This window comes from Perna viridis, chromosome 1, assembly GCF_037379345.1.
Source record: "Perna viridis isolate PV_CMFRI_1.1 ecotype Kerala chromosome 1, ASM3737934v1, whole genome shotgun sequence".
In the NCBI taxonomy this organism is placed as follows: domain Eukaryota; kingdom Metazoa; phylum Mollusca; class Bivalvia; order Mytilida; family Mytilidae; genus Perna; species Perna viridis.
Window position 1 is genome coordinate 61,371,974 of NC_142445.1, and position 27,052 is coordinate 61,399,025.

Below are 27,052 nucleotides of genomic sequence, written 5' to 3' on the forward strand. Positions count from 1 at the left end.
TATTTTTTAATTTACTCCAAACTTAATACAGTAAACCACTTCCATATCGATGTTAGTTTTTACTTTTGCGAAGTAAAATAACATGTATATTTGCGTATTTTCATTAAAGTTTTGTGTCACGTGAAACTTTTTTCGAAAAAAAAAACACAACAACAACAACCCATTGCCAAAGCCTTCTGCTTTTTGTTTGAGGAAGAAAGCCTTGCTCTCATGAAATATTGAACAGCGCTGGTCAACAAAAGGCGAAAGATCATTAAGTGTACGTATATCTTATCCGATCTTTACTAGTGAAGTGTACATAAGTACAATAATTGTAAATAAAATTGTGATTTGATATAATATTATCAGAATATCTTTGATTAGATACCCAGTAATTGTATGAAGGTCCATTCAGTAATGGGGTATTGTTGATACGGATATAAATATTAAACATGAAGGTATGCTTGTGTAACAATTAATTTTCAGTGTTTAAATGGTAAATAGACGGTATATGTTGCACAAACTTTACGAAAGCTTCTACAATGATACCGCTTAATTCATCGTTCTATTAATCTTCTTTACATTAACGTCCAGCTTTTCTGATCTTTTCTGATATTTGTATGACATTAAACTGGTATCTGTAATACAGAACTAATCATGTATCTGAGAATTCCTAAATATAATGTTATTGATTCTAAGGCCGATGTTTTTTTTTCACCTACATAATTCATCAACCCGACGACTTCGTGTACATGTGTGTGCGTGTGTGTGTGTTTTGAACTGATATGACACAGTGTGAATGTTTAATATATCTACATAACCTGTCTATTGGATTCATTTTTTTTTATCATTTTTGATACATTCAAAGAAGCTGGAAGAATAATCAAAGGAACCAAGGTTATAGCGGTAATCAAAATAATGTAATCCAGGGACAAAGACCACACATGGAAAACAGACATACACAATAAAGAACATAAAGTAACTAAAATTATATATACAAAGTAACAAAAGCAAAGGAGCAACTCGGATTCCACTAAAAACTGGGAGCATGGTCCAGGTGCATCGGTAGGTGCTTTCCTAGAAACACCCGCCGAGTTGCTCATAAAAAGTCAAGTCCGGGGTAGACAAACGAGAAAAGGAAAACTATGACCCGTTGAATTAATCAGTTTTCATAATGCAGATGGATACACCATAACGATCCACGAGTTCATGATGACGACCATAAAACTTTTGTAGTGATGACTTCAATCTTGTAGCAGCATAACCCTGTTCCAGAAGTCTATTTGTTAGAGTTCTAGCGCGATACAAAAAGTCTGCGTAGTTTCGGCAAGCTCTGGCATAACGTATGAGTTGTGATATGAACACTCCACACGCAGGTGCTGAAGGGATGTTGCCACGGATGAAAGGAAAGTTGACAATGGAAAACAATGCAACTTACAACTGCTTGTATTTTTTGTAGAATTTCAGTCAATACGTAAGAATACAAACGATATATATTTACTCCGACGTATCTGATAAAACTAAAGATGTCACAACTACACATAGTGCCATGCTTTATAGTGTGTTATGTAAATGTATCACATTGTAGGTTACATTATATACTAAACAGTGCCATGCTTGATAATGTGTCATGTATCACATTGTAGGTTATTCTATGGTTTTCACTTATAGCAGCTGATATCATAAGGAACATAGGAGGACAGTGTATACCGAACCCTAATGTAACACCAGGACCAAATGGTAAGATCGGAATGGAATTTATACCCATTTTTGATTCAGTATAAGATGATGGCATGGTTTGGATTAAATTTTAATTTACAAACTACCTGTTTCCAAAGTAATTTTGTACCCTCCATACATTGTAATAATTTAAATATTAAAGGCATTGTATATAAGGATTTTGAAAAAAAAATTAAAAAGTAATAAAATCAAGATTTGTAAGGTAGTGGGCAATATTCAAATGTCTATTGCTTTATAATTTAATTTCAGAAGTAACATGCTTTCTGATTGGATAAAAAAATGTCCATTATCTCATAGACTAAATTTTGTAATGTAACTATGACGTCTTCAACCTTTTTTAATGATTTACTCATTGGATTTTGATACTAAAATTAAATGATAAGAATTGACTGTTTGTATTTTACCGGTATATTTGAAATAACCCCAAATGCCCGTGGTGCCTACTTGAAAATAAACTGCTACGCAGGTTATGTAGTGTGATTCAGGTAATTTCTTCATACACTGAAAAAATAAAACAGTCATTCCTTAAATATCTGTACCAAAATTTATAATGATGATAATAATAATGATAAAATAAACGAGACTCTGCGAGTTTTTTTTTCACACAAATTTAGTTAACGTGAGGTTATTAAGCTGTATATAGTTTCTATAAGCTGTGAAAACTATTTCTCTGTGAATTTGTGAGGAAATGTTTTCGTCAGTGAAATAGCACACAGCAATAGTTTTTGTATTAAAGTGAACAGCTTTCACGTCAAGGTGATATATAGTACAAACAACGAAAACGACGGGAAAGTTTATATCAGCCTAATTTATGGTATTTTTGTATTCGAACCACATTCAAGCTTACTGTTCAAAGTCATATCACATGAAATATGTAACTTTCAATCATCATTAGAGGAAACTTTGTGCATTTATAAGGCTAATAGTGAAGGCTAAGGTAATTACTGCAACGGAAAATATAAAAGTAAGAGAGCACTAATTCAGATACTATTACCTGTGAGTTTCATGATTACGTCCCTCTCAATTTTTGTAACTCATATCCAATAAAAAACATACAAAAATATTAATCAAAACAATCAATACATGTTATAATTTGGATTTTTTTTCAATTGTATACAACAGACAATTTACTGGTTACCACAAACACAAATTCCAACATGACGTTACTATAAAGGCTTTGAGACTACAAGCATAACAACATCTACAGTTAAAAGTTGAAAAACGAAATTTAAGTTATTGATATACAACCTAACTGTGGACTGCCAAGGTTATTTTAGGCCTTTGCATTATGAGCTTTCCCTTTTCTTATCGGTACCAGAATGGATCACAAAAAATGCTTGACATAAAAATCGAAATAAGTGAAATATATTCTAGAAGAATATCAAGCATGTACAATATCTTTTCTATATTTATATCTTTTCGAAATAATTCACAGAGACATAAATTAAAAATTATTTTACGATTGACATTCTACCACTCGGAATAACATAAATGGTCAGTCGGTGGTAGACATATGGAAAAGACTTCAACTTTTTTCCGATTTTTTTCATAAATGAATTTATTCCTGATGTTTTTTGTCGTTCAGACCCACCGTTTCCAGTGCTGCCAGACGGATTTTCAGCTAAATTAGAGGCCAATCTAAAAGACATAGGAAAAAGTATAACAGCATATGAATATTACGATGACGGGAAGAAGATGGCAGCTCTAATTTCAACCGTAGGAGGCCAAAGAAACACTCAACTGTTTGATTATGCCAATGATCAGCTGTTTGTGATTGACCAGTGTAATTAATCAATATATTTTCCAATGGCTTGATATAAAACAAATTTTAATAAAATAAATATTTCAACGTCGTCTCGTTGAAAAGGATCTTTTTTGAAGCCAGAGTTACATTCCCACGCTGTTCCTTTTGCCCTTGCGAGTTTTACTTTTGAACAACGTTCCAATTTTAGTTGCCGTTGAACATACTTCCATACTCGAACCATGAATATATGCGTTAACCTTTAGGTAATTAAGACTTTCAAATGTATAAAATAAATCATCCACTTTCAGGCATTACTGGATACATTACTTCGAACAAATTGAAACTTAAGATCTTATGTTTTTTTTAACAAGCACTTTAATTATTGGGTGTCAAATGATACTTTACCAAGTAATAATTCTTTTATTTTTCATTCTTTTTCAGTCAAGCAGTGTCAGGTTCTGAATCTGAGCTTAAGTTCTGACACCATATTATTTGGAACAGCACAAGTTCCAAATGGAGTGCCACATATTTTTACAACCAATGGTATTTTACATTTTATGAAGAAAAGTGGTCAGGTATTAGTTATTTTAAAATAAGAGTAATTAACGACTTGCAGAAAGAATCAAGCTCTACAAGGGGCTCTTTACGAAACACGACTCAATTTAATACAAGTGACATTACATTGTCAAAGTGGTTTTATAACTTACAATGTTGTTTTACGGAACTTTACTGTTTGGTTTTATGGATTTAGTCACATATATCAGGATTCAAAAATACAAATCATATAAATATTTCGGTATGTTGTATACGTGTTTCAAGGAATATTTTCTTATCAGCAGTATTATAGCCAAATACTAAAAAAGTTAAGGATTAAAAAGTAAGTTGTATATAAGCACTTAAAGCCAATAATATTAATAAAGAAAGCGAAGTCCATCGCGATAAGTCAAACCAGAATATGTCAAAGGAGGTTCATTTTTGTAGCCCCATGTTTAATATAAGGAATGAGCCCTGGTGTTTTAAGGGTTACGAATTCTGTGCTTCTGTTAATTTCGGTAAATACTATATGATATAAAGTTTGTAATCAGACAAGTCCGACTACTACGTAGAAGAATAACATCGGGGACAACTACAGAAACTTGCCTTTTTATTTTTTATTGTACTTTCATTACTTACTTGCTTTCAGACTTACAAGGGAACCGAGTACGTGCGTGGTATTAATACCGACCGTTGGTCCACTTGTCTTGTGTGGAACACATTGAATGCTACGTTCACATTAGACTATTATTTTACTAGTAAGTTTAGAATATTTTATATCTTAAACTATAGTAATACATTAATAATATATAGTTACAATTAGTATTTTTTTCTATTGCAATGACTTCTTTCTTTTCACCATAGATTGCATTGCTTTAACGGCCATGTTATGTAGGCTGATCTAAATAGCATTGCATGCTGAATCTAAAATAAGAAGAGATATGTAGTGTAGTACAATACGCTTTTAGAACAAATTTTACCTGTTGTGTAAACAAGTTCTGTGTGGTATTTAATAAAAAATTAGATGAGTATTACAGCCTTCCATATCTTACGAGGCAAAACCCTTTTCTTTTCTTTATATTATTACTGTGCTGACAATCATTTAATCAGAATTCTGAATCTTTTTGATTTTTCTAAGCTGCTAACTGGAGAACGCCAATAGATTTTCCTCAAATTCCAGTCAGAGCCATAGCAACAGGAATTCAGACATTACCGAATGGAACCAAACACCAATTTGAACATTATTATGAATACGTAGATTTTAGAGTCGAAATAGATGATTATACAGTCTTTGAAGTAAATAAATTCTTCAATTTTAACCATATCAAAATCAATGCAATTGTCATTATCTACTATTGTTGAATTTTAATCAACAAATTTAGATTTTCTAGATATTCTTTTTTCGATAAATAATGTGATTTTGTCAGTGTTTGTCGTAGTTTGTATGTTGCTATTTGAATAGAGTCTAGAAAAACAAAAATACAGACGCGTAAATAATAAAGGTCGAATATCAAAGGGGAATGTCGTTGACAAAATCACTTTCAAGAACTCATAAACTGACAAGGTAAAAAAACAAAAAAACACACACACACATACACATACACAATAATAAAATAAAAATCAGAAATAAAAATAAGAAATAAAAACAAAAACAAAACAAAAACAAAAAAAAAAAAAACAAAAACAAAAAAAAAACCGGATATGCATCTAGGTGCTGTTCACTGTTGAGCAGTTCAATCTTCTTGCAATACATCTGCCCTGCTGCCTGGTATAAGTCATGTCATGTAAAAATTAGAAATATATATGAAAAAAAAATATAATTCATAAGTCACTGGGAAAGTGATACGCCTCAAACTTGAAATGGGTCATGGTGAAGACTGTAGAACTTTGGAAACGATGACTTCAGTCTTTGGACAGTTTATTCTCATTCTATTTTTTGTTCAATTTGCTCTTTCTTATTGTTTGTCTTTACACGTAAAATTGCATTATGTCATCAAATTATAGCAAAACGTATGACTATTTAATCAATTTTCTTCCATGTCTTCCAAAAGATTCATTGCAATATATATTGATCTTTTTGTTTGTAGACACCGAAAGGAGTATACTGCAAGGGTAGAAAGAAGACAAAGGACATACCAACATCTGGTTCTGCATTCCATTTTAGATCAGAAGTTTTATCACCACAGTCACCTGGTATTTCGTCGTACGATGTATGTCGATTTTATAAACTGTTTTGTGAGCTATATGCAATATTAATTCCACGATGTTAATAATGCTTTATCATTGTTGACGTTATTTACTGCTCACGAGTACATGAAGAGCCAATTACATGATTTTTTTCTGTTTTTAGCTGTCTCGTGCAAATTTTAAGTATACTGTATCTCACGCATACACTATTGTCTATATTGTACACTAAAACGTATCACTTTCATCTGTTGCATGTATTTCCACCTAACAAAAATGAAACACGGAAAAACTACTGTTTCTGTAAGAAAAAATATATTAAGGAAAAACAACTGCAAAGGGATATCAAGAACTAGGATTTATAAAGAATATTATCCGGAATATTAACCATTAGGCAAAACAAAAAAATAGACTAATACAACTAAGAATATGAAATAACCAAAATAACACACATGAGTGTCTAAATCTTAGTCCTTGTATTTTCAATCTGCAATTTTGCTGGAAATTTTTTTTTCCTTTGAGATTTGGTATGACAGTGATTTGAAGTTAGTGCGAAAGGATTACCGGCCAACCAGAAAGACATTTCCAGCATACACTACAAACGCACTAAGTGAAGTCCATGACTATACAACAGGTACTAAAAGATTCATATGAGACAGAAGCGAGTGTGAAACTAGATTATAGCAATTCAGATGAATATCTTTCTGATAATTTTCAGAGAGTCGGCTTTTATTAGCTACTTATAGTCTAAATAATGTATATATAGTTTATTAGAAATTTCATGCATTTGTATATAAACAACAAAAAACATAAATAGCATAAAATGGTGTTGTATAATTATCGTATCGCAACAGCAGTTTTAAGTTTATCCTGATGATTACTGTAAATCTCTTCACAGAAATAGATTGCATAAAGCACATCATAATGGATACTATGTGTGACAAGGAGCTGTGCAACCTTTAAGAGCACCTGAGTTAACCCCGGTTTTAATGTGTTATTTGTTGTTTGTATTTTTGTTTGATTTTGTTTTGTTCTTTTGTGTTGTAAGTTTTGTTCTTTAGGTATTTTACATTTGATATTCCCATTGTTGCCTTTCCATCGCATTTCCCTTGTTTGCATCTTCTTGCATTTTCTAAAATTAGAAATTGGAAATATTCACTTTTGATTTCAGTAAAATGATGTTTTACCTTCAAATTAAAGTAAAGTACTTACAAAAACATATGTAATAATAACAAAAAACACGATAAAAACGACAACCAAAACTAAGAATATTAAAAAAACAGGTAAAACGCATCAGTGAATCTAATTCTACGTAACTTTATCAAAAAATATATAGTAGAAAAATGAATTGTGTTTTAGGGATAAGATATATAACCGATACGGTCAGTAAGAACTGTACTATACTCCCAATTAGCAACTCGTCTTTTGATGAGGACAGCGGACCATTTGCTGCACATTTAAAAAATTCCAGCAAGTTTCTTTTCCTGGATGCCAAATATGCTTACGTAGGGATTGTAAGTATATAATCAATATACAATGTTTGTTCTATTATAACAAATTAAATAGGTCCAACAGTCATTATATAAAATGCCGTAAATGTATTTTGGACTAGTTAACCATAAAATTAACCATCAGAGGTATTTTTTTTATTTTGATTTATGGTGGCAATAAATGTTTGAAATTTCAATTGCATACCGTCTGTTCGAAGGCGATGACGGACTAAACAATTATTATCAGTCGACAAATAGAAAGCAATTAAAGTAATCGGGATCAAAATAATTGTATATTGTAAAAGTCTGATGATTTTCCGTCAATGTATTTTAAGTATTGTATTGATTGTTTTTTTAAGGGCAATAACTTAATGTTGATCAACGACATTGTATTGATGTAATTTATTGGCTTTAGTTTCCCCTCTTTGGAAGTATTTATATAGCGACTGTATTTTAGAGGTCGGCGAGAGGAGTACCATGTGACGTGTTTACAGCTAAACATGTATATCCCTTTAATGGACAGTTGTATAATGCCACTCTAGATTACTACTTTCTGACGGTAAGATTTGACAGGATTGCGCGCATCTCAATGTATATCTTTTTTCATTATATCTGTCCAAGGTATAAGCTATATATTTATCTTTCAAAATTGATATTCAGTATGAACTAATAAATTGCTTAGTTATGGGAACGTTCACTTTTGCACAGCTTGATTTTTAAAATATTGAATCTACTTTTATACTAGTCGCCATAATAGATTATTTGTATTTATTATGATAAATTCCTTGAAAGCAGTCATAATTAGACATAATGTTTCAGCTTGACACAGTATTGACACTTTATACTATAGGACGATTTTACTGAATATCCTTCCGACGGTTCGACGACCCCAAAAAATGTGCCGTTCAGACTAGAAGCAACGTTATACGTAGTAAGTACTCATGTTTTAGGTTATGTGGATTTTTTCGAATAATTGTTTTATTAAATTGAGTCTTGTGTTAACAACTCTACTTGGCTGTAACCATTTTTGTATCCACACGAATCAATTTCCACCTGAATGATGGGAATAAATACATCCTCTCGATTGTCTAGTATATACAAGTCTTTAGAACTTCCTTGTTTACATTGAGCTTCGACACTGCCCCAAAAGATAACTTTTTGCAATGAAATGTGTTGGAAGCAGTTCAGAAACTACGCAAAGGTCTTAAATATCCTAACAATGAGATACCGGACGGCTTGATATTTACTAAATCTTTTACCATCTGCACCATTAAAAGCGATTTATACACCGCACCATAGTATCCTACGTCTACCCCTGACGTGACATTTTATTAGCAGTTCGTCGAGTGTTTGAGGAAAATAGAGAACGCATACCCTACCGGGGAACCTGGTCCATACTCAAAGTATTTAGTGAATTGCTCATTTACGTTTGTTTCTATATAGTTTAATTATAAAGTTAAAACACTTTATGATTGGATACACAAATTTTGCCCATCATCTGGTAGATCAAATTTTGTATATGACTTTGAAGTCACCAATACCTTTTCAATGGTTTACTAGTACAATATTCATATCAAAATTAAATTATAGGGAATGACTGTTATACTTTTTCGGTCTTATTGAAATAACCTCTATGTCCGTGGTGCATACTTAAAAATGACCTGCTACGCAAATTATATAGTATGCACCACATGATTGAGGTTACCTCATCATAGACCGACAATAGAACTCCAAAACATAACAGTCATTTCATAAGTGTTAACCATATTTGTTAATGCATGTTATTTGTTGCATTTGTGATATTTTCTTTGTCTAATCACAATCCCAGTATTATGTTATTTTTATTACCGTTTAAATCCCGGTTCCTTTCATTTTCTTTACGTTTCACGATATAAATAGGTCACTGCAGATATATAACTTTATGATAATTTGTAGAAATAAACCTTTATTGAGACATTTAAACAACCAAATTCATCATTTTGTCTTGTAATATGCTAAAAAAGTAAGAGGGCATTGTATTATTGTAAAAAGTGTACCTTTTCCTGCTCATTTGTTCACTATTTTGATTCTTAAATTTCATGCGAAAGTTTGCACTTTTGAAAAAACAGCCAAGTTGGTGCAGGGAAGAGAACCGAATCCGGCGATGGCCTGACTATTTCTGGAAAGCTTCTGGAGAACGACGCGATGCCTTGATAAAATAATTTTCTTCATAACGGGAACAACAAAACAAGAATTAAATGTAATAAGAACTGCAATTTCACAAGAGGCATTGTTTAAGCATTCATAAAACCCTTGTTAGTTTCAATTCTACGTACAACTGATAGAAGAATTCAGTGTCACTAGTTTAAGAAGTTTGCTTATCGAAAATAACTTTAAAATAAACCAATATTAGTTTGTTTGAATACTTCTACAAAAAGGCATTGCTAATATGCATTCATCCTCCCAGTTAAAACATGTTTTAAAAATGAATTTTACGGATGTAATGTTTCATTTAAATTTTAATACCTTTCAAGCGATATTCTTTTTATCTTCCAGCCAGATATGGACAATTTATTTATTGTTCACGATTTTTTGAACTACGACACAGCTAAACGATCTCTAACGGATTTTGACATTTCAGCATGCTATAAAAATATGAACAGTATCAGGTTCAAAATATCGTTTCCAGGTAAATAGATAGAATGACCATACAATAAAAAGTATAAATTAACTGAAATATATACTCATATCATCCACACTAGACAATGAACGATAGGAAGAGTAAGGCTTGACAAACGAACGTGAAAGCTCTTGAATACCATATGATTTTAGAAAGTTCACCTGTAATGAACAAGAAACGTAATATATAAATTCATTATCTTAGTTGCATTTAATCGATTTTCATTTGCTAAATTTTGCAAGGAGCATGTCAAATGTAATTTACTGCTCCCAGATTTTCCAAACCGTTTACATCTTTTGAACGGGTGACATGAGAATAATCTCTGAAGCATAAATCAATTTAATTATAATACTACATCGTTAAATTTTATGCTAGGATTTTTAAAATATTCATCTTTTCGAAAATATTAAAGAAAAGATCAACACCACAGGAGCAGTTCAACCAGAGGCATTTTATATCCGTATGCCGATTGTATGTTGAAATAAACATAGAAGCATTCCGGAAGATAACAAGTCGGGCAATTTAAAGCGTTTCGTCTTTTTTTCATTTTTGTATGCAAACTAATCATTTTAAACTTTATATAACAGGAAAAATGAGACAAGGTGATGTCGGGCCATTTCTTTTGAGTGCACAGAGAATAATTCCAGCAATAATGAAAATAAGTAGTATTCGGCTCCAAGATACACGTGTAGACCTTGATTCAAGCTTTGTTTCTCTAACTGGTACACTGATAGATATTGCTCCTGACAATGGTGAGATCAGATACTTAAGTTTATCAATAAATTAACTGAATAAAACCCTCAAAGATAGTTTGATTCAATAGTTAATTTGGGTGATTGATTCGTGAATAAAATCCCAATTTTGAAAAAAAAAATTTTATATTGGATTTTTAATACTGCTGATGAGAGTTTACTCATTAAGACACATTACATAGCCCATATCGAAATTTGCAGTATTATATGTTTGGTACTTTAATATTTAATAACCACTAGGTCAATGTCACAGCTTGTGGACAAAAGGTCCCCGAGAGTATTCAATGACCCAGTAGTAAGACTTGTCTGATCACGAAGCAGTATAACAATGTTTAAAATTCATAAGACACTAAGTCCTCATTCCTTGTATTGCACATGATAGAACTTCTTCATGCTAGATTTGGCTTTCTATTTCGATACTTTTAGACTTGAGAACTTATTGTATACACATTAGTTTGGAAATTAGATCTTGCTTTATATTGGATGTCCATGCTGCTGATGAGAGTTTACTCATTAATCACGTGTACAGCATATTGAAATTTGCAATATTATATAATTGGCACTTTTGTATTTATTATATTGGTAGGTGAATGTAATTGTTCTACTCATCACTATATCTATCTTCAGTTCTACAAATTGCATGCTGTAACTCTATCCTTGCAAATAAAATACCTTGCTTTTTTTGCCGTCATAAACTTTGATATTTTACAGAATACTGTTTGTCCTTTCAAATTATAGTTAGACCGTCGCATATAAAAAAAATAGAAATTTTCTTAAATTGTGATATTTAGCCTTAAATTTTGTAAATAGACTCATTTTAGATAGTTTTACCTATTTCAGCCAAATTCTATCGAGTAGCAACTGTACAGCGTCCTGTTACTTATAAAACTTCCAGTGGACTTGCTGATAGGACTTATTTATTTACCAACACATGGCAGGCCTGTGCAACCTACTGTGTACAAAATTTCGATTTTGTGTGTAACAGCTTTGATCATTGTCCAGATCCTATTAATGGAAAATGCTATCTGTACAAAGATAGGAGAACAAACATACAGAGTTACCTTCAAAACAACACATCACCGTGTCTAAACTACAGCGTTTACTTAAGTTAGTATAGATTTTTTTTTGATACAAGTTATATCTCTACCCCAAATATATGCCAATCTCATGACGACAATGCTAAGCTTTGACGTAGAATTAAGTGGAAACCAGTTTGATGAAATAATTTTAATATAACATTTTCAAAGGTGATCTAGATCTAGTATTTGAATTGAAATCCCTACAAATATACTTTAAGTGATTGTCTAATTAAAGGAACAGTATTAGGTGTGACTAACCAGGAAACGGCAGTAGCTGATGCATATGGAAATTTACAAGACGCTATAAAACAGAACAATATCTATCTACAGGCGTTTGATCAGAACGGATTTGTAAGTTTTATATATCTTTATCAAAAGGGCAGGACAGATTGTGTAATGGTTTTGATATTTTCACTCATATGTCTTGTACATTCAATCTTTCTCAGTTGAACCTATGTCAGTATGTCTATAAATGAATAATTTGAAATGAAATATTACTTTGAAAAGTTGCACCAACAGTATTTGGTGCTACATAAAATATATGGGTTACAAGCAAATGTTATACTGAATGTGATTTTAAATACTTTTATAAAATTCTTGTCTGCAGTATCACATTGATACTTTTTTTCTGTTTTTGATATAACTATCATTCAAGGACACGGACTATTATGCCATAGAAACAGAAATATTGGCAGGTAAGTACACATAACTTTTTATTAGAAAGAAGGAGAAGATGACAAATATTCGGTTTTTTGTTTTTTTTGTTTTTGTTTATGTCGTTACTTCATTTCACCTTGTCATTACCTGGTATTTTATCATGGATTTATGCGTTATAGAGCAGTAAATGTGCATGCCAATTTTGATTCCATTGTACGTTGTCTCCGGTGGAAAACACAACATTAATTACATTTAATCAAACATTCAGCGTGGTAAACATCGGCTAGACATTACATAATAACAATTTCGTCCAAATGAAATTCACTTTTAACTTTTTTTCTTTTGAATGATGGCTAGCGTTTTTAAGGTCACTTTATTTCTTCTGTTGATGGCGCTACGCATAGATAGACAGGTTGTTATTCCGTAAGGTCAAATAAATAAATAGGCACTCATATTTGTTTAAGGTGTTCTCGAGTACGACGCAATGCCATCGATGACAGGGCAGTTCTCTATGCGTCAGGAAATTGTATTCCCTAATTATAAAAAAGTCTATGGAACCGATGTAAGTATTTCTTTTTAAAGATTTAGTTTATCACATTATAAAAGAAACAGAGACATGTTGTAATAGTTTGTCGAATATTATATGTGACTAAGTCATACTTAGCTATAATGAAAATGTTCAAGGACAAAGAAAAAAAACCAAATGAATGCACGAATATGGTCACCATATCTTTCAAATTTGAACCAATTTATCATTTGCTACAAACATGTTACCAAAAATGTTAACAAAATGATGTTTGCATTGATGTAAGAGTGAAATGAAAGTTTTTAATTTGTACGTAGCTTTTTGATATTTTAAATATTTAGATCTGGTTCGACTATAATTACAACATAGTGCGATATGATGTTGTTGATTCTGGGGGTCCTTATTATTCAACGAGTCCATTAACACATATTCAAGACTTCAATGCAGGTACAAAGTTCATGTTTAAAGTTTAAGTTATTAACGCAATTATATAAAAACGATGGATACCACAATAGCAACACATGATCTCAAGAGAATAAAAAACAAGACCGAAATCAAAGTGATAGAAATACACTACAAAAAGACGAAACTGATGATAAAAATATCATTCACATTTCTAACGATGTTCTTCATTCAAAGTTACCACAGTTATGTTCTGAAATTTAAATAATTTGTATTTTGTTTGTTTTGTTTTTTCTGCTTACCAAAGCTGCGATTTGAGTTTGTTTTATGCCTTATATGTCAATTACAGATATTGAAAGAAGTTATGGTTATGATGGACTGCGTTAATTTGTAGAACAAATATTTTCATGAATTAATGTAAAATTTTAGGTGTTGAATATGTAATAGATAAAAGTAGAAACAATTGTACTATCACTCCCATAAAACCGACTGCCCAGTTCACTACCAACAAAACTGGTACTATTGCCTTGATGAATACCCTGCAGGTTTTCCATATGAATGCCTCGTACAAATTCATTGGACAGGTAAGGTAACATTAGATGGTGTTATGGTGTTAGCTAGAAAATCACAGAAATGAAGATAAAAATCACGAACAGTAATGCAAGATATTGCATAGAAATTCGTTATGTGTTGTCGAAAATATCAATAGAATGCCAAATATGAAAAGTCATAAAACACTAAAAGTTCATATAATCTGTTATAATACCCATTTTGACCATAAATATATTGTAAAACGGTAAAAACGACTTTGTATCAAAACTATGGATATCTTAATGAAGATGTTTACGCAAATGAAATATGAAGACACTAGTGTTGTTATTATTGAAGGATGAAAATAGGAGGAAAATTTAGAGATATCAAAGTAAAAAAGCTAAAATTGGAGTGATATCAGGTGCTCTGGAAGAGTAAGCATGTCTTGCTCCTCTTCCAAACAAGGGATTATAAAACAACACATAATAAATATTTTACTGAGTATGCATTTAAAAACGGGCTTCATAATATGCCATGTGTAAGTACATCTTATATTTTATACAGAAGTAATCAGTCTGAGTAAATTAGTAAAGGGATGCCTCTAAAATAAATTCTCTTTGGAGCGGATATTGAATATCATGAACAACTTATATTTCCCATCATCTCCACAAAAATAGGTGCTTTCGATACAGTCTTTCGATAAAACAAATTTATAGATCCTTTCGTGTTCAATGTGGGATAGTCAATGAGCTTGTTTGGAGCATGATCAGTATACAAAAAAGGTATAAAAAAATTCAGATGGATGTCTTTTTAAATACAATTACTGAAATCTTACCTTTATTTGATTGGCTACAGAAATTAGGCAGTTGGGAAAGTTTACTCCAAGCTGGGAGAAATTGGCAGCATTATCGCGAGGGAGACATAAAAAAATTTAATTTGATAAATTTTGGTTGTATCCATTCAACAAACTTTTATCGAATTCATAAACTGTATACCCATACAATTCTATTCTATTCCCATACTCAGTTAAAATCCCGACTTAAAAACAATATACATCGCTGCCCCCCCCCCCCAAAAAAAAGAAAATGGTACACCTAGATACAAATATATAGTTCTTGGTGGAGATTCCTGATACTTTGTAAAAATAATTCCAAATCATCTTCCAAATATACAGAAGATAATGTTTACCAAATTTTTGAATTTTTAATCGACAACATATGTGTCCAGTGTGGCGGACGCATTTTTCAACAAACGGTCGGCATTCCAATGGGAACAAATTATGCTCCTTTACTTGCTGACCTATTCCTTCACTCGTATGAGGCTGACTTTATTGCTGATCTGATCCGAAAGAAAGAATATCGTTTAGCTACATCCTTTAATGTCAGTTTCCGCTATATAGATGACGTATTATCTTTAAACAATCCTAATTTTGGGAATTTGATGCATCGTATCTACCCCAAAGAACTTGAGTTATATGATACTACGGACACTTTGAAGTAAGCCTCATATCTTGACCTACACTTAGAAATCGATGGTAAAGGAAAACTATTGACTAAACATTACGACAAACGTGATGACTTTTCATTCAGATTTGTCAACTTTCCTTTCATCTGTGGCAACATCCCTTCAGCACCTGCGTATGGAGTGGTCATATCACAACTCATACGTTATGCCAGAGCTTGTCGAAACTACGCAGACTTTTTGTATCGCGCTAGGATGCTAACAAATAGGCATCAGGAACAGGGTTATGTTGCTACAAGATTGAAGTCATTACAACATAAGTTTTATGGTTGTTATCGTGAACTCGTGGATCGCTACGGTGTATCCATCTGCGCCATCAAAACTGATTTCCTCAACGTGCCATAGTTTTCCTTTCCTCTTTCATCTACCCCAGACTTGACTTTTTATGAGCAACTCGGCGGGTGTTTCTAGAAAAGCAGAGGACGCTTACCCTACCGGTGAACCTGGTCCATGCTCCCAGTTTTTAGCGAGGTCCGAGTTGCTCATTTGCTTTTGTTGCTTTGTATGTATGATTTTAGTTACTTAATGTTCTTTGTTGTGTATGTCTGTTTTCCATGTCTTTGTCCCTGGATTGCATTCTTTTGATTATCGCTATAATCTTGGTTCCCTTGATTACTCTTGCAAGAGGTGCATCATTTATTGCATATCACAACATCAAAAATTAGATCTTATGATTTTTTCTTTGCACAGAAAACCGTGAGAGGGATGACATGTAATCTATTTGAGGCGGTCATTACCAATTTCAAACTTAATTCTAATGACCCTGAAAGCTATGATACAAATTTTCTATATTACTTTTTAAAGGTAAGCTTTTATTGAATTTTGTTTAATCTGTTTTTTGTTGTTGTTAAATCTGTAGAACTAATCTAAGACATAAAATTTGCTAATGCTTTTTTGTAATGAACATATTTTTTGTATATATTCCCTTGTACATTCATCTTTTTTGTAGAATCAAAACTTGTCTGTTCTTGGTAGCTTGCAATTGAGTTTATTTTTATTATTCTACTAACATAAAACATAAAAGACATGTGTAAATCATACTTATACGTATTACCATTATTATACTTTTAGGAAATAAACATTTCTTGAAATTCACTTAGGAATGTTTTCTTTATTCATAAGGATGGTTGGACTGAAAAATCAGACACAGATTCTCAGAGTACTCAAGCTCAGCCAATTAGGTTGGACATGTCTTCTGCAGATGTGAGTATCAATTGAAAGTTTTGTTATCGAATAATCCTTTTATTTTCAATATCGGCAAAACATACCTAAACAGCAAAACAGAAGAACAGACCAGAGACATCAGAATCCAAAGACAAAACGTGAAAAAGATGATCCACATACACTATGTAGACAGCAAAAATAACATGCAGTTATATATAAAAATATATAAAAAAAATAAAAATGCTAAAACTTAAGGATTTGCCGTATGAACACTTCCTTAAAGGAGTGACATCATGTGATCCGTGCTGCATAATAGATAATATTAATAAATGTAGATTTTATCATATAATAGGTCTTAAATCTAACTCATGTCGACTTCTCAAGCCAGAATAAAAAAAAAACCAGAGATATTAAACAATCGGACAAATCTGTGTATCATCTTATTGTACTTAATCCAGATGACTTGTCCTGTAACGTTTGGCTTTTTGACGAACAAAGTATATTTCCAAAAAAATAAAACCAACAATAAAAATTATAAAAACGAACCAATTTACCATGCAATGGTTTAATTGATGTACCATTTATTATTCACTGCCCTATTTTTATAAAGAGTTATACCTTATGTTTCAGAAAGGATTCTTTATAACGTATAACTTTTACAATTGGAACAATGAAGATCCTGATCTGAAAAACTATAATACAGTTCCTTGTTACACTGGTGACCAACAAAGGCATATTGTAGTCATTTTCAAGGGTAACTTAGTTTTTATTTGTTGAAAACAACATTTTATCAATTAAAAAGAACGAATGCATTTTTTTCAAATTGCTCTCAAATTCCCCATGAATCTTAAAAGGATTTAAATTTCTTGATGAAGACATAATATGATATGAAGTTAGTACATTGTTATTAGAGTTGTTAACTAATAGGGCACCAGATTTCAATGGTGACTTCCTTCGCAGTAATGTAACTGCTAGTTTAAGATATGAAAATAGTGTAAAGTAAAATGAACATTTAAATAACAACATCATATTCCTAGTGTTTGTTCAGGATAAAAGTTACGTAGGAAGTTATTTTGTCACAATCTGATTATTTATTCTAGGTAATTATTACCCATACCTTACGAACAACATAAACTATTTTAAATTGATGGTTCACAACAAGCTCTCGGAGTTTGGAAATGCATCTTTAATCCGTTTCCAGCAACCGGAAATAACATATGGATTGTCTGGTGTTTATTACATTTGTACTGTAGTCGACCAAGCACCACAGTTTGATGGTGGTAAGGTTTTTGTACAATATTTGGGATCAAAACGCTACTTAAAATCTACATGTAAGTGATTTTGAAACCAATGTGTCTATGGAAACTGATCTCTGACCGTTAAAGTAATAATATGTAAGGCCACTTCATAACTCATTGAAAGAAGCCGGTTCTAAAGTTACATTTACTTCAAGGTATCACAGCATTAGTCATTCTATGTATGTTTTTCTTAACCATCTTGTGCACATTCCTTTCAAGTTAAAAATGATTAAAGAATTAAAATGTATAATTTCACATATCATCAGATAATTAAATTATTATATCTGTAAGGCCAAAATAAATATTCTATTACATTTTTACGCATGACAACTTTGTTTACTTTCGTAAGAATATAACATATGAAATATTTATTCGTGTTCAAAATATGATAGTTATAGTTCTTTTCACGCATAGTTTAAATGGAAAACTTTTCAAGAAATATATCTACATATCAGTTTTAAATTAATAATGCTTAGTTAATGACTTTCGTGCAGTACCATATAATCCAGAACCAACAACGGACGCCATATTTCAATCACTGAACAACAATATTTATCGAGGTCTATTTAGTGTGACTATTCCGATGAAAAATGGATCGGTAAGTTTGCGTGGATATTCTCAGGTTTATTCGTATATTATAAATATTTATTAAAATCTTGTCCGATCAGTTAACAGAAATATTACATCATGATGCACACTCTTGGAAAAGTGGGAAGTATGTATATTCCGTCCATCTCCACTTTTCATTCTCAACCTCTTAGAAGCTGTCCAATAAAGAAAATAATAACAAAAATACCAAACTCATAATCATATATCGGGTATTGAGATGAATATTAAAAGAAAATGGCTAACGCGTTATGTATACTTTTATTCAGCCTCCATAGGGAGAGTAATGCAGAAAATTACAACAGATATACAAAAAAGTTGAAAAATAAAGTATACGCTATCATCCGCACACACATATCACCAAATAATTCACACATAAATATACACGTATTATCAATTATCACAGTAACTGTTAAATACTCAATCACACCACCGAACACAACATTTGTACTCTCACGCGCGCTCACAACATTCATTCAAATGATACATGACGCTATCTGCCGCGCAAGACTGTCACACACGCCACACAATATCCAATACTTGCACTTTTACTGAGTAGAACATAATACTTAGGAAAAAATTTACTTCACTACGCACTTTAATTCATCACAAAAGACACAAAAGTTCTGAAATAAGAAACTGTATATCGATATATTACAAAACAAAGACGCCTGCGACATGTTTAAAGAGGAACACAGTTTGTAAACATACTTAAGACAAATAACTTGGAATGTTTCCTCCTCTAAATCGTCCAGAATAAAGTCAGTTTGGTCAGAGAGAAGGGTACATGTCAGTTGTTTATCAGTCATTAAACCAATTGCCAATCTAATATATTTGCGGAAAAGGATAGCAATGTGAGTTTTGGCAGGCGATGACTTCTACTACTGCTAGCTACAGAAAACGTACTCTGTTGCGATCTGAATGCGTTTGGGGCCTGCTGGTCTTGTTGGGCGAAAGGTTGTGAATCTACATTTAGCGTATGAGATGAAGCAGACCTAACTGGGACGAAAGTTTGCAAATCTTCATTTAGCGTATGAGATGGCATGGATTCTGAATTTGATCTACGAACTTACGTAATTTGCGTATTCTTATGTCGAAGTTAATAGAATATTCATCGGTGTTGATTATTTCACTCTCGAGATCTTCTTGATCAGTCACCTGAAGAATTTGTTAATTCAAATTTTCGAACACTCTCTGTTTCTGTATGAATTTGTCGAACGTGGACAAAATTTCCTCGGGATTTAAATAATTTGTGTCTCTCGCTTCCTCTAACTTACGGAAATGTCTTGTAATTGCACTCTTGTTTCCCGTACGGACTGACTTCAATTTCCCCAAATCCTGGTCACGGCACCATGAATGTGAGGAATACGTCGAACTAAACTAACGAATATTGAAAACTCCTAATGACTTCAATGAACGTTTATTGCCAACTGAATCTTACTTCCGCCAAAACCGACGTCATTGTAAGGTAACGTCGACAATGGGAATGTACAAAAATGTGGAAGTTATTTTCCTGCGATAATTACAACAAATCATATCTATAAGAATCTCGACAGAAGGGTACAGGTCAGTTGGTTATCAGTCATTGTACCAAGATGGGCGCTGAAGGAAATCGGGTTAATGTCCATTATTTCGCACCAGAGTTCATCACGGATGTCACTAGTATATTCACATGAGTATGAAGAATGGATACATGGATCTCGAAATAATCTGCCACAGTGGTCGCAGAGGATTTCAGGATAACTGTCCGATATGCGAATTAAACAACACATGGATATTAGGAATCGTGCCTGGTTACGTAAGTGTTTGTGTTTGGAAGCTATTTTCCAAGCTAGGTGATGTCTAATCGAGCTATGGAGGATCTTGAACACATCAAAGTCCATGTCACTGTCCATCCTTGCTAATCAACCACTTTGTTCGGTGCTGTATATTGATATCTTCACAATTTTTTTCCAAACAGTCTGTTGCGGAAAATAACCAGTGTCCAAGAATGTTTTGAAAATAATGCAAGAGTTCATATTTCGAGAGAATCAAGTAGATGTCGGGAACAAAGCATAATTGTTTACTACCAGCACTGTATATGATGTCATTATTCCGTAATATTAGAATTCGCAAGGATATGGCGCTAACAGGTAAACTGCAAAGGCGGCCAAAAAATAGCAATTTCCTCTCATTTACAAACGATTCAATACTATTCCAACCAAGAAGTGGTAAACACATATCAGTTCTAGTCTGTCGCCGGAGGCCTTGAATGTTTTTACATATATAACGATAAGCACGCTCTAACATAGTACATTCAGTTTTTGTAATTTTTCCCCAAAGTTCGCATCCATATAGAGCTTTTGGATAACACACTTGTCTTATCAATTTAGCACAAACGAGCGGACTGAAAACATCGGAATGTATCCCAAGTCGTATAATAGATAAAGCAGTTAAGCGTAGTTTTTTGCACACATTCGAAGTTCTATTGAAGGTATCCAAGGAAGAGTCGAATAGTATTCCTACATGTGTAGCTGTGACGTCGAGCTGGGAATAGATTCGTTAAAAAGTAAGAGTTCAGGTCCGATTGTTCGTTTACCGAAGTGTAAGAGTCTACTTTTCCCGGCTGAAAAAGTGAAGCTCCAGCTCTCGCTGTAACTTTGACAAATGTTTATCATATGTTGACTCGATGAACAGCTGGTTGAGATTAGAGATATTTTGTTATAGTCGAATTCAAACACTTCATCTACCGATTTCAGTTTCTCTTCGTTTCGTATTCTATTAGCTTCAGTTGAAAGCTATCGGTGTATATGATGTTATCTTTTTTTAATGCAGTGCAGACACTTGGTTTGCTTTTACGGCTGTTAAGAATTTTCCTTACAGACTTCTGGTTGATATCAATATCTGCTTTCAACTTACTGACTAAGCTACTTTCGTAATCGTCGAAACGGAAACAAATTTGAAATTATTCACTTCGTTCCTGACTTGGTAAAGGCATTCAGCATTTTAATGGTGGATTAACCCAATGTTGTTCAATGATACTCCCACACATTTGCACCACTGAGTTGAATTTTAATCTAACAATGACATTGTGTATCTCCTATTTTGCATTTCTGTTTGAATTTACTTTGGGGTTTCAGAATATAAAATATATACATTGTAGACTTATTTGGGTTTTTTGCCAAAAGCGGTCTAAAGTCTTATAACATCTCAGTTTCATTAAATTGAACGACTTTGAGCACGGTACATGCAACTTGACTTGATACATTGTATTGTATGTTAGCGTTTTAGTTAGATCTCGTAAGAACTTCATGTTTGCCAAAGCATTGTTTTAGCTTACATGGTCATGGGCTATGTGAACTATTGCCATCAGTTGGCGTCAGTCATCGTCGTCGTTAACAATTTTTCAAACATTTTCCCCGTCTGAAACTACTGAATGGATTTGAGTAAATGCATGATTATTTCTCATGGTATCCTCCACAAACGTTTGTTTGGATTTTTGATCCGCGGAAAAACGTGGCTTTATTTCAGTTATACAGATACCAAGCTGTCGCAATTGATGACAATGTTCTACGTAACGACGGAAAACCACTGTCCAGTAAGTATTATTGATTATACCTAACTAGTATAGTCTATACAAATGTACGTTGGTCTTATTTCGTTGATAACCGAGATGCGATATCAATCGCTCAAAACAAACACAATTTTAAAAAACGTAACTCTTGACATCGTTCATAGATTTTCTGGGAGAAAAAAAAACACTTTACTGTCAACTGTAAAATGCCAGGAAAGTGAAATAAGAAAAAATACTATCTGCAACAAATAAAAAATTTAAAAAACTAGCCTCCGTCAAAGTCAGATAAAACAATAATTCATTTACAAAAATATTTCTTTTTTCTTACCTTGTTACACAAAAAAACCGACCTACTATTTCACTTTAAAATTTCAGGTAAAACATTAAGCCATTTTAAGTCCATAAAAGACAAATCCCAGAAGACATTGTCAGGAACACTTGCAGGGGTTTCGGTAGATGATTGTGCTGACGCATGTCTCGATGAGTTAACATTTGATTGTGAATCGTTTGTGTATTGTTATCAGACAGGATATTGTCTTCTTGCGAAAACATATGCTCAGAGTAACACAAGTTTGATGTATGATAGACCTAATTGTGATTTGTATTATCGTGAGTAGTACTTTTATATAGGGATTTAATGCTCACCTTTATATATAAATTTAAAAATAGAAGGTCAGCAATTTACACAAATCTTAAGCCTGGGAAATTTCAAGTTAATGTTGTTTTGGCATAATGACGGGGTAGACTATGTTATTAGAGGTAAAATAAACAAAACATGTAATAATTGAAATTCAATCAAACAGTAACAGTTATTTTAACTTTAACCGACAAGACTACTATGAATTAAAATATTCTGATGTGGTTCTGGATGTTTAGTTCAACGGTGTTAAGTAACAAATATTGTAACAGCTGTAGTTTCCTATTGCTCATGTGTATCCATTACATTTCTTATATATTTGCTTTTAATTCATTCGTATATTTAGGTTCATATCTTGACAAGTTCACTGCCATCCCTGGAAAAACACCTTCTTTGACATCATCGCAGAACATGGTCGTCGGATCAGATGAGGCGTGTGCCCAGAAATGTATAAACTCACCTACATGTAGATCTTTCCAGTACTGTATGGTCACCCAGACCTGTTCATTACTACAGACACATCATTTCAGTATCAAGAATAACAATTCAAATACAAATACATTCTGTACATTTTATAGCAGTAAGTAGTACGTACTGGTCGGAAAGGTCGTAAGAGTATTCAAGAGAACCATGATTCGAGCGGAAATCAAAAGAATATATTTTGAAGATAAAGGCAAGACATGGAAAACAGACACAAACAACAAAGAATATGAAACAATCAAAATAACCCATAAAAAGAAACTAAAGTGAATGACTCCACTTAAAACTGGGAACATGGACCAAGTGCACCGGAAAGGTAAACGTGCTCTGCTTATCTAGAAACACCCACCGAGTTGCACATAAAATGTCAAGCCCAGGGTAGACGAAAAAAGGAAAGGTGAACAAATCGGTTCTCATGGTGCAGATTTATACACCTTAACGGTCCACGAGTTCATGATGACGACCATAAAACTTCTTCTGTAGTAATGACTTAAATCTTGCAGCAACACAACCCTGTTCCAGAAGCCTAATTGTTACAGTAAGAAGTCAAGTGTGGTACAAAAAGTCCGTGTACAATTATGGCAAGCTCTGACATAACGTATTAGTTAGGATATGAAAAATACGTAGGTGCTGAAGGGATGTTGCCTTGGATAAACGGAAAGTTGACAATACGAAATGAAATGAGATGTCATCACGTTTGTCATATAGTTTTGTAATGAGTTTATCGTAAATACTCAATGACATTTAATGAATCGGCATCATTTTTATATTCAATGACTTGAATGGTTTGAAAGAAGAAGTACTTCGACTATCAGTGTATATTTTTTTTATTTTAGTTTCCTTAGAAGAAAGCTAATATTATAATCTTATAGGAACTTGGGAACAACACATTGTGCGAATACATTTCTAAAATTAATTTATTTTTTTATCACGGTTCTAAATTAAATATATGTGTAAACCAACAAAAGTTATAATGAAATATTATAATATGATATAATTTCAGGAAGTTATCTTAATGATTTCAAATACAAGTCAAAATCAACTGTAACTGTGACGTCACAAGTAATAAGTGTACAAGCAGTATCCGTCGACCAGTGCGCCCAGCTCTGTATTGAAACTGAAGCAATGACTTGTAATTCGTTTGCTTTCTGTGGCAATGATACAACTTGTCGATTAACGCCATCCCATCCAGTGACAGGGCTGAAAACGTTGGCTACAGATTATTGCGCTTTGTATACAAGTATGTTTGTTTCAGATGTGCCATTTTACTTTGTTACTCAGATGTAGTCGTGTCTATTTTCTCCATAGACCGCTTCCTAATTTATTCTGTATCACTCCACTACAGGAACAGATTCACAAGACAAAAACACTTAATCATTTCAAATCTGAAAAAAGTGTTTCCATTCAATTGTTTGACTGGTTTACAGTAAGAGCTGATGTAATAATGAGTTTTAATAGCGAATATTATACCCTCTGTGCGAAAAATGAAGTAAAACACTTCTACTATCTGACTTGTCTGATTAAGTTCAAATTATTCAGTGTGACGATCTACTATCATTTCCTTATGAAATACCGTCGGTTACTTTGGAAAGTAATATACTATTACCATTCTCAGAATTAATAAGATATGAACTACTGAGTGTGATTAAAAACGATTCTTTCTGCGTAATAGTATGTAATTTGTGACAAATTAGTGAACATTTTTAAAGCCAATGAACACTTAATTTTACTTTACCATACACCATTGTACACAAGTAAAAAAGACGTGAACGAAATTATCCGAAGATCATATATCAGAAATACCACATTACTGACACAAGTGTTCAGTTCAATGTAACAGTTTTCTGTCAGATGTTTAAGTTCACATATATTTCAGGGACATATTACTCTGCAAACCAAGCACCTCTAAGACAAAACATGTCTTCCAAATCTGGATATTCTTCAGGTATCTTTATATAAATTAGACATATTTGTTACGCACATTGTAACACGAGGTTCCCTCAGCTCCCCAGTTGCCACATAAGCATTTAAAATCAGTTTCATGGCCCTTGATTTTTTTCTATTTAAAAAAATCTTTATTTTTTGAGTGGCGGGCATCTTGAATTGGTGTCAATTTTTTAAATTACAGTATGGCCGACCGGAAGACCTTGTGATGATTTTTAAAGTAAATATGAACCTTCATATTTTATGTGATTTTCTTTTACGAATTGTTAAAGTTTGGGCGGTGGCCATTTTGAAATGGCGGTCGTGTTTGAAAATTAAAAACCTTTGTACACATCTACATATGGTGGCCTATTTTTGTGCCAAGTTAATTTTATTCCATTCAGCAGTTTTTGGGGAGATGCGCGGACAAGACGGAGACAAGAAGAAAGAAAAATTTTAAAACAGATGTAAAAACAGTGTGTTTAAAAGTCATAAGACGGCAAGTCAGTCGTTAACAGGTATTTGTGTGTAAAGGCCACATTTGTGGTCTTGATTTTTTTTCTAAATAGTACTGTGTTTTCTCCTATAGGAAGAAACAGCATACATGTAATCTTTGGAAATGTAATAAACACAATTTCTGTTTAGAATGAAAAGTATATTATCGTGAAAATTTTGATTAAGCATAAAGATATCTGAGTCATAAGCCTCAATTCCAGCTGTGTTCGTGCATCTGAGTCATAAGTCTCAATTCCGGCTGTGTTCGTGTATCTGAGTCATGAGCCTCAATTCCGACTGTGCTCGTGTATCTGGTTGATATTTCTACAATGATTTTATACACTTCATTGTTTTTTTAATTAACAGGAACAATGGCTGGAGTTGCTATAGGGGTGCTTATACTCGGTCTCCTACTTGGATGTGTACTCATCTTAGTACTATCAAGAAACAAGAAATTACCAAAAATGGAAGTCTTTAATATGAACTATGCGAATTCAAGAGAAAACCAATGATCTTTTACAAGAAATGTGTGAAAAGTCCGTCGCCCTGAGGGATGTAGAGATCTTAGACATTCATTTTATTTCATAGTACCTCAAATCAACACTACTTTTAACCATTTTGTCAACAAAATTGCGTTGAACATGTGATCTGTAGTAATTATGTTATAATAAAGGTTTTATCGTTTTAAAAACAGTGTTTCAGATAGTACTTGATTTACTGGAACAATTACCATATTGGATAAAAATCCAAACTAAAGTTCCAAGTACTTGTACTACTTTACGACGTTTTAATGTTGAAGGTCAACAACTTACAACTAGTCTTAAAAGAACTGTATCGGGTTTCACATTTAAGGAATGTTTATTTTACAAAGTTTACATATTTTTATATATTCAACTATGGGAAATTAGTTTAATAGTATATATCAGCCTTCAAGATGATTAAGCATCTAGGCGGAAGATGGTACTAGTCAATATTTCCAGACTTAGACCATACCCGTGTTGCTTATTTACTTTTGGTATATTGTTTGTCTGCTTTATATTGTTTATGTTTGTTTGGTTGTTTGTTTTTCAATTTTGGCATTTTCATACTTTTTTTCTA

General features: G+C 32.7%; 1 protein-coding gene across 2 annotated transcripts; it reads left to right on the forward strand.

Moving 5' to 3' along the window:
• The first annotated feature begins 328 nt into the window (after window positions 1-328).
• On the forward strand, window positions 329-26,645 carry LOC148629712 (uncharacterized). Of its 2 annotated transcripts, XM_088555980.1 has the most exons (30): window positions 329-437; window positions 1,626-1,719; window positions 3,305-3,502; window positions 3,905-4,038; window positions 4,647-4,755; window positions 5,136-5,293; window positions 6,085-6,207; window positions 6,704-6,815; window positions 7,541-7,695; window positions 8,129-8,230; window positions 8,522-8,602; window positions 10,207-10,339; window positions 10,918-11,082; window positions 11,923-12,189; window positions 12,397-12,512; window positions 12,817-12,856; window positions 13,283-13,380; window positions 13,686-13,791; window positions 14,176-14,330; window positions 16,489-16,602; window positions 16,921-17,001; window positions 17,593-17,716; window positions 18,063-18,242; window positions 18,755-18,858; window positions 22,377-22,443; window positions 22,795-23,028; window positions 23,403-23,636; window positions 24,540-24,776; window positions 25,413-25,481; window positions 26,321-26,645. In XM_088555980.1, exons 1-30 carry the CDS (start codon window positions 432-434, stop codon window positions 26,464-26,466), a joined length of 3,942 nt encoding a protein of 1,313 aa, XP_088412106.1. In that variant the 5' UTR covers window positions 329-431; the 3' UTR covers window positions 26,467-26,645. The 2 variants fall into 2 exon arrangements, with proteins under 2 accessions (XP_088412106.1, XP_088412112.1); XM_088555986.1 differs by lacking the exons at window positions 329-437; window positions 1,626-1,719; window positions 3,305-3,502; ... (5 more) ...; window positions 7,541-7,695; window positions 8,129-8,230 and having other exon boundaries at window positions 8,533-8,602; window positions 10,211-10,339.
• The last annotated feature ends 407 nt before the right edge of the window (window positions 26,646-27,052 follow it).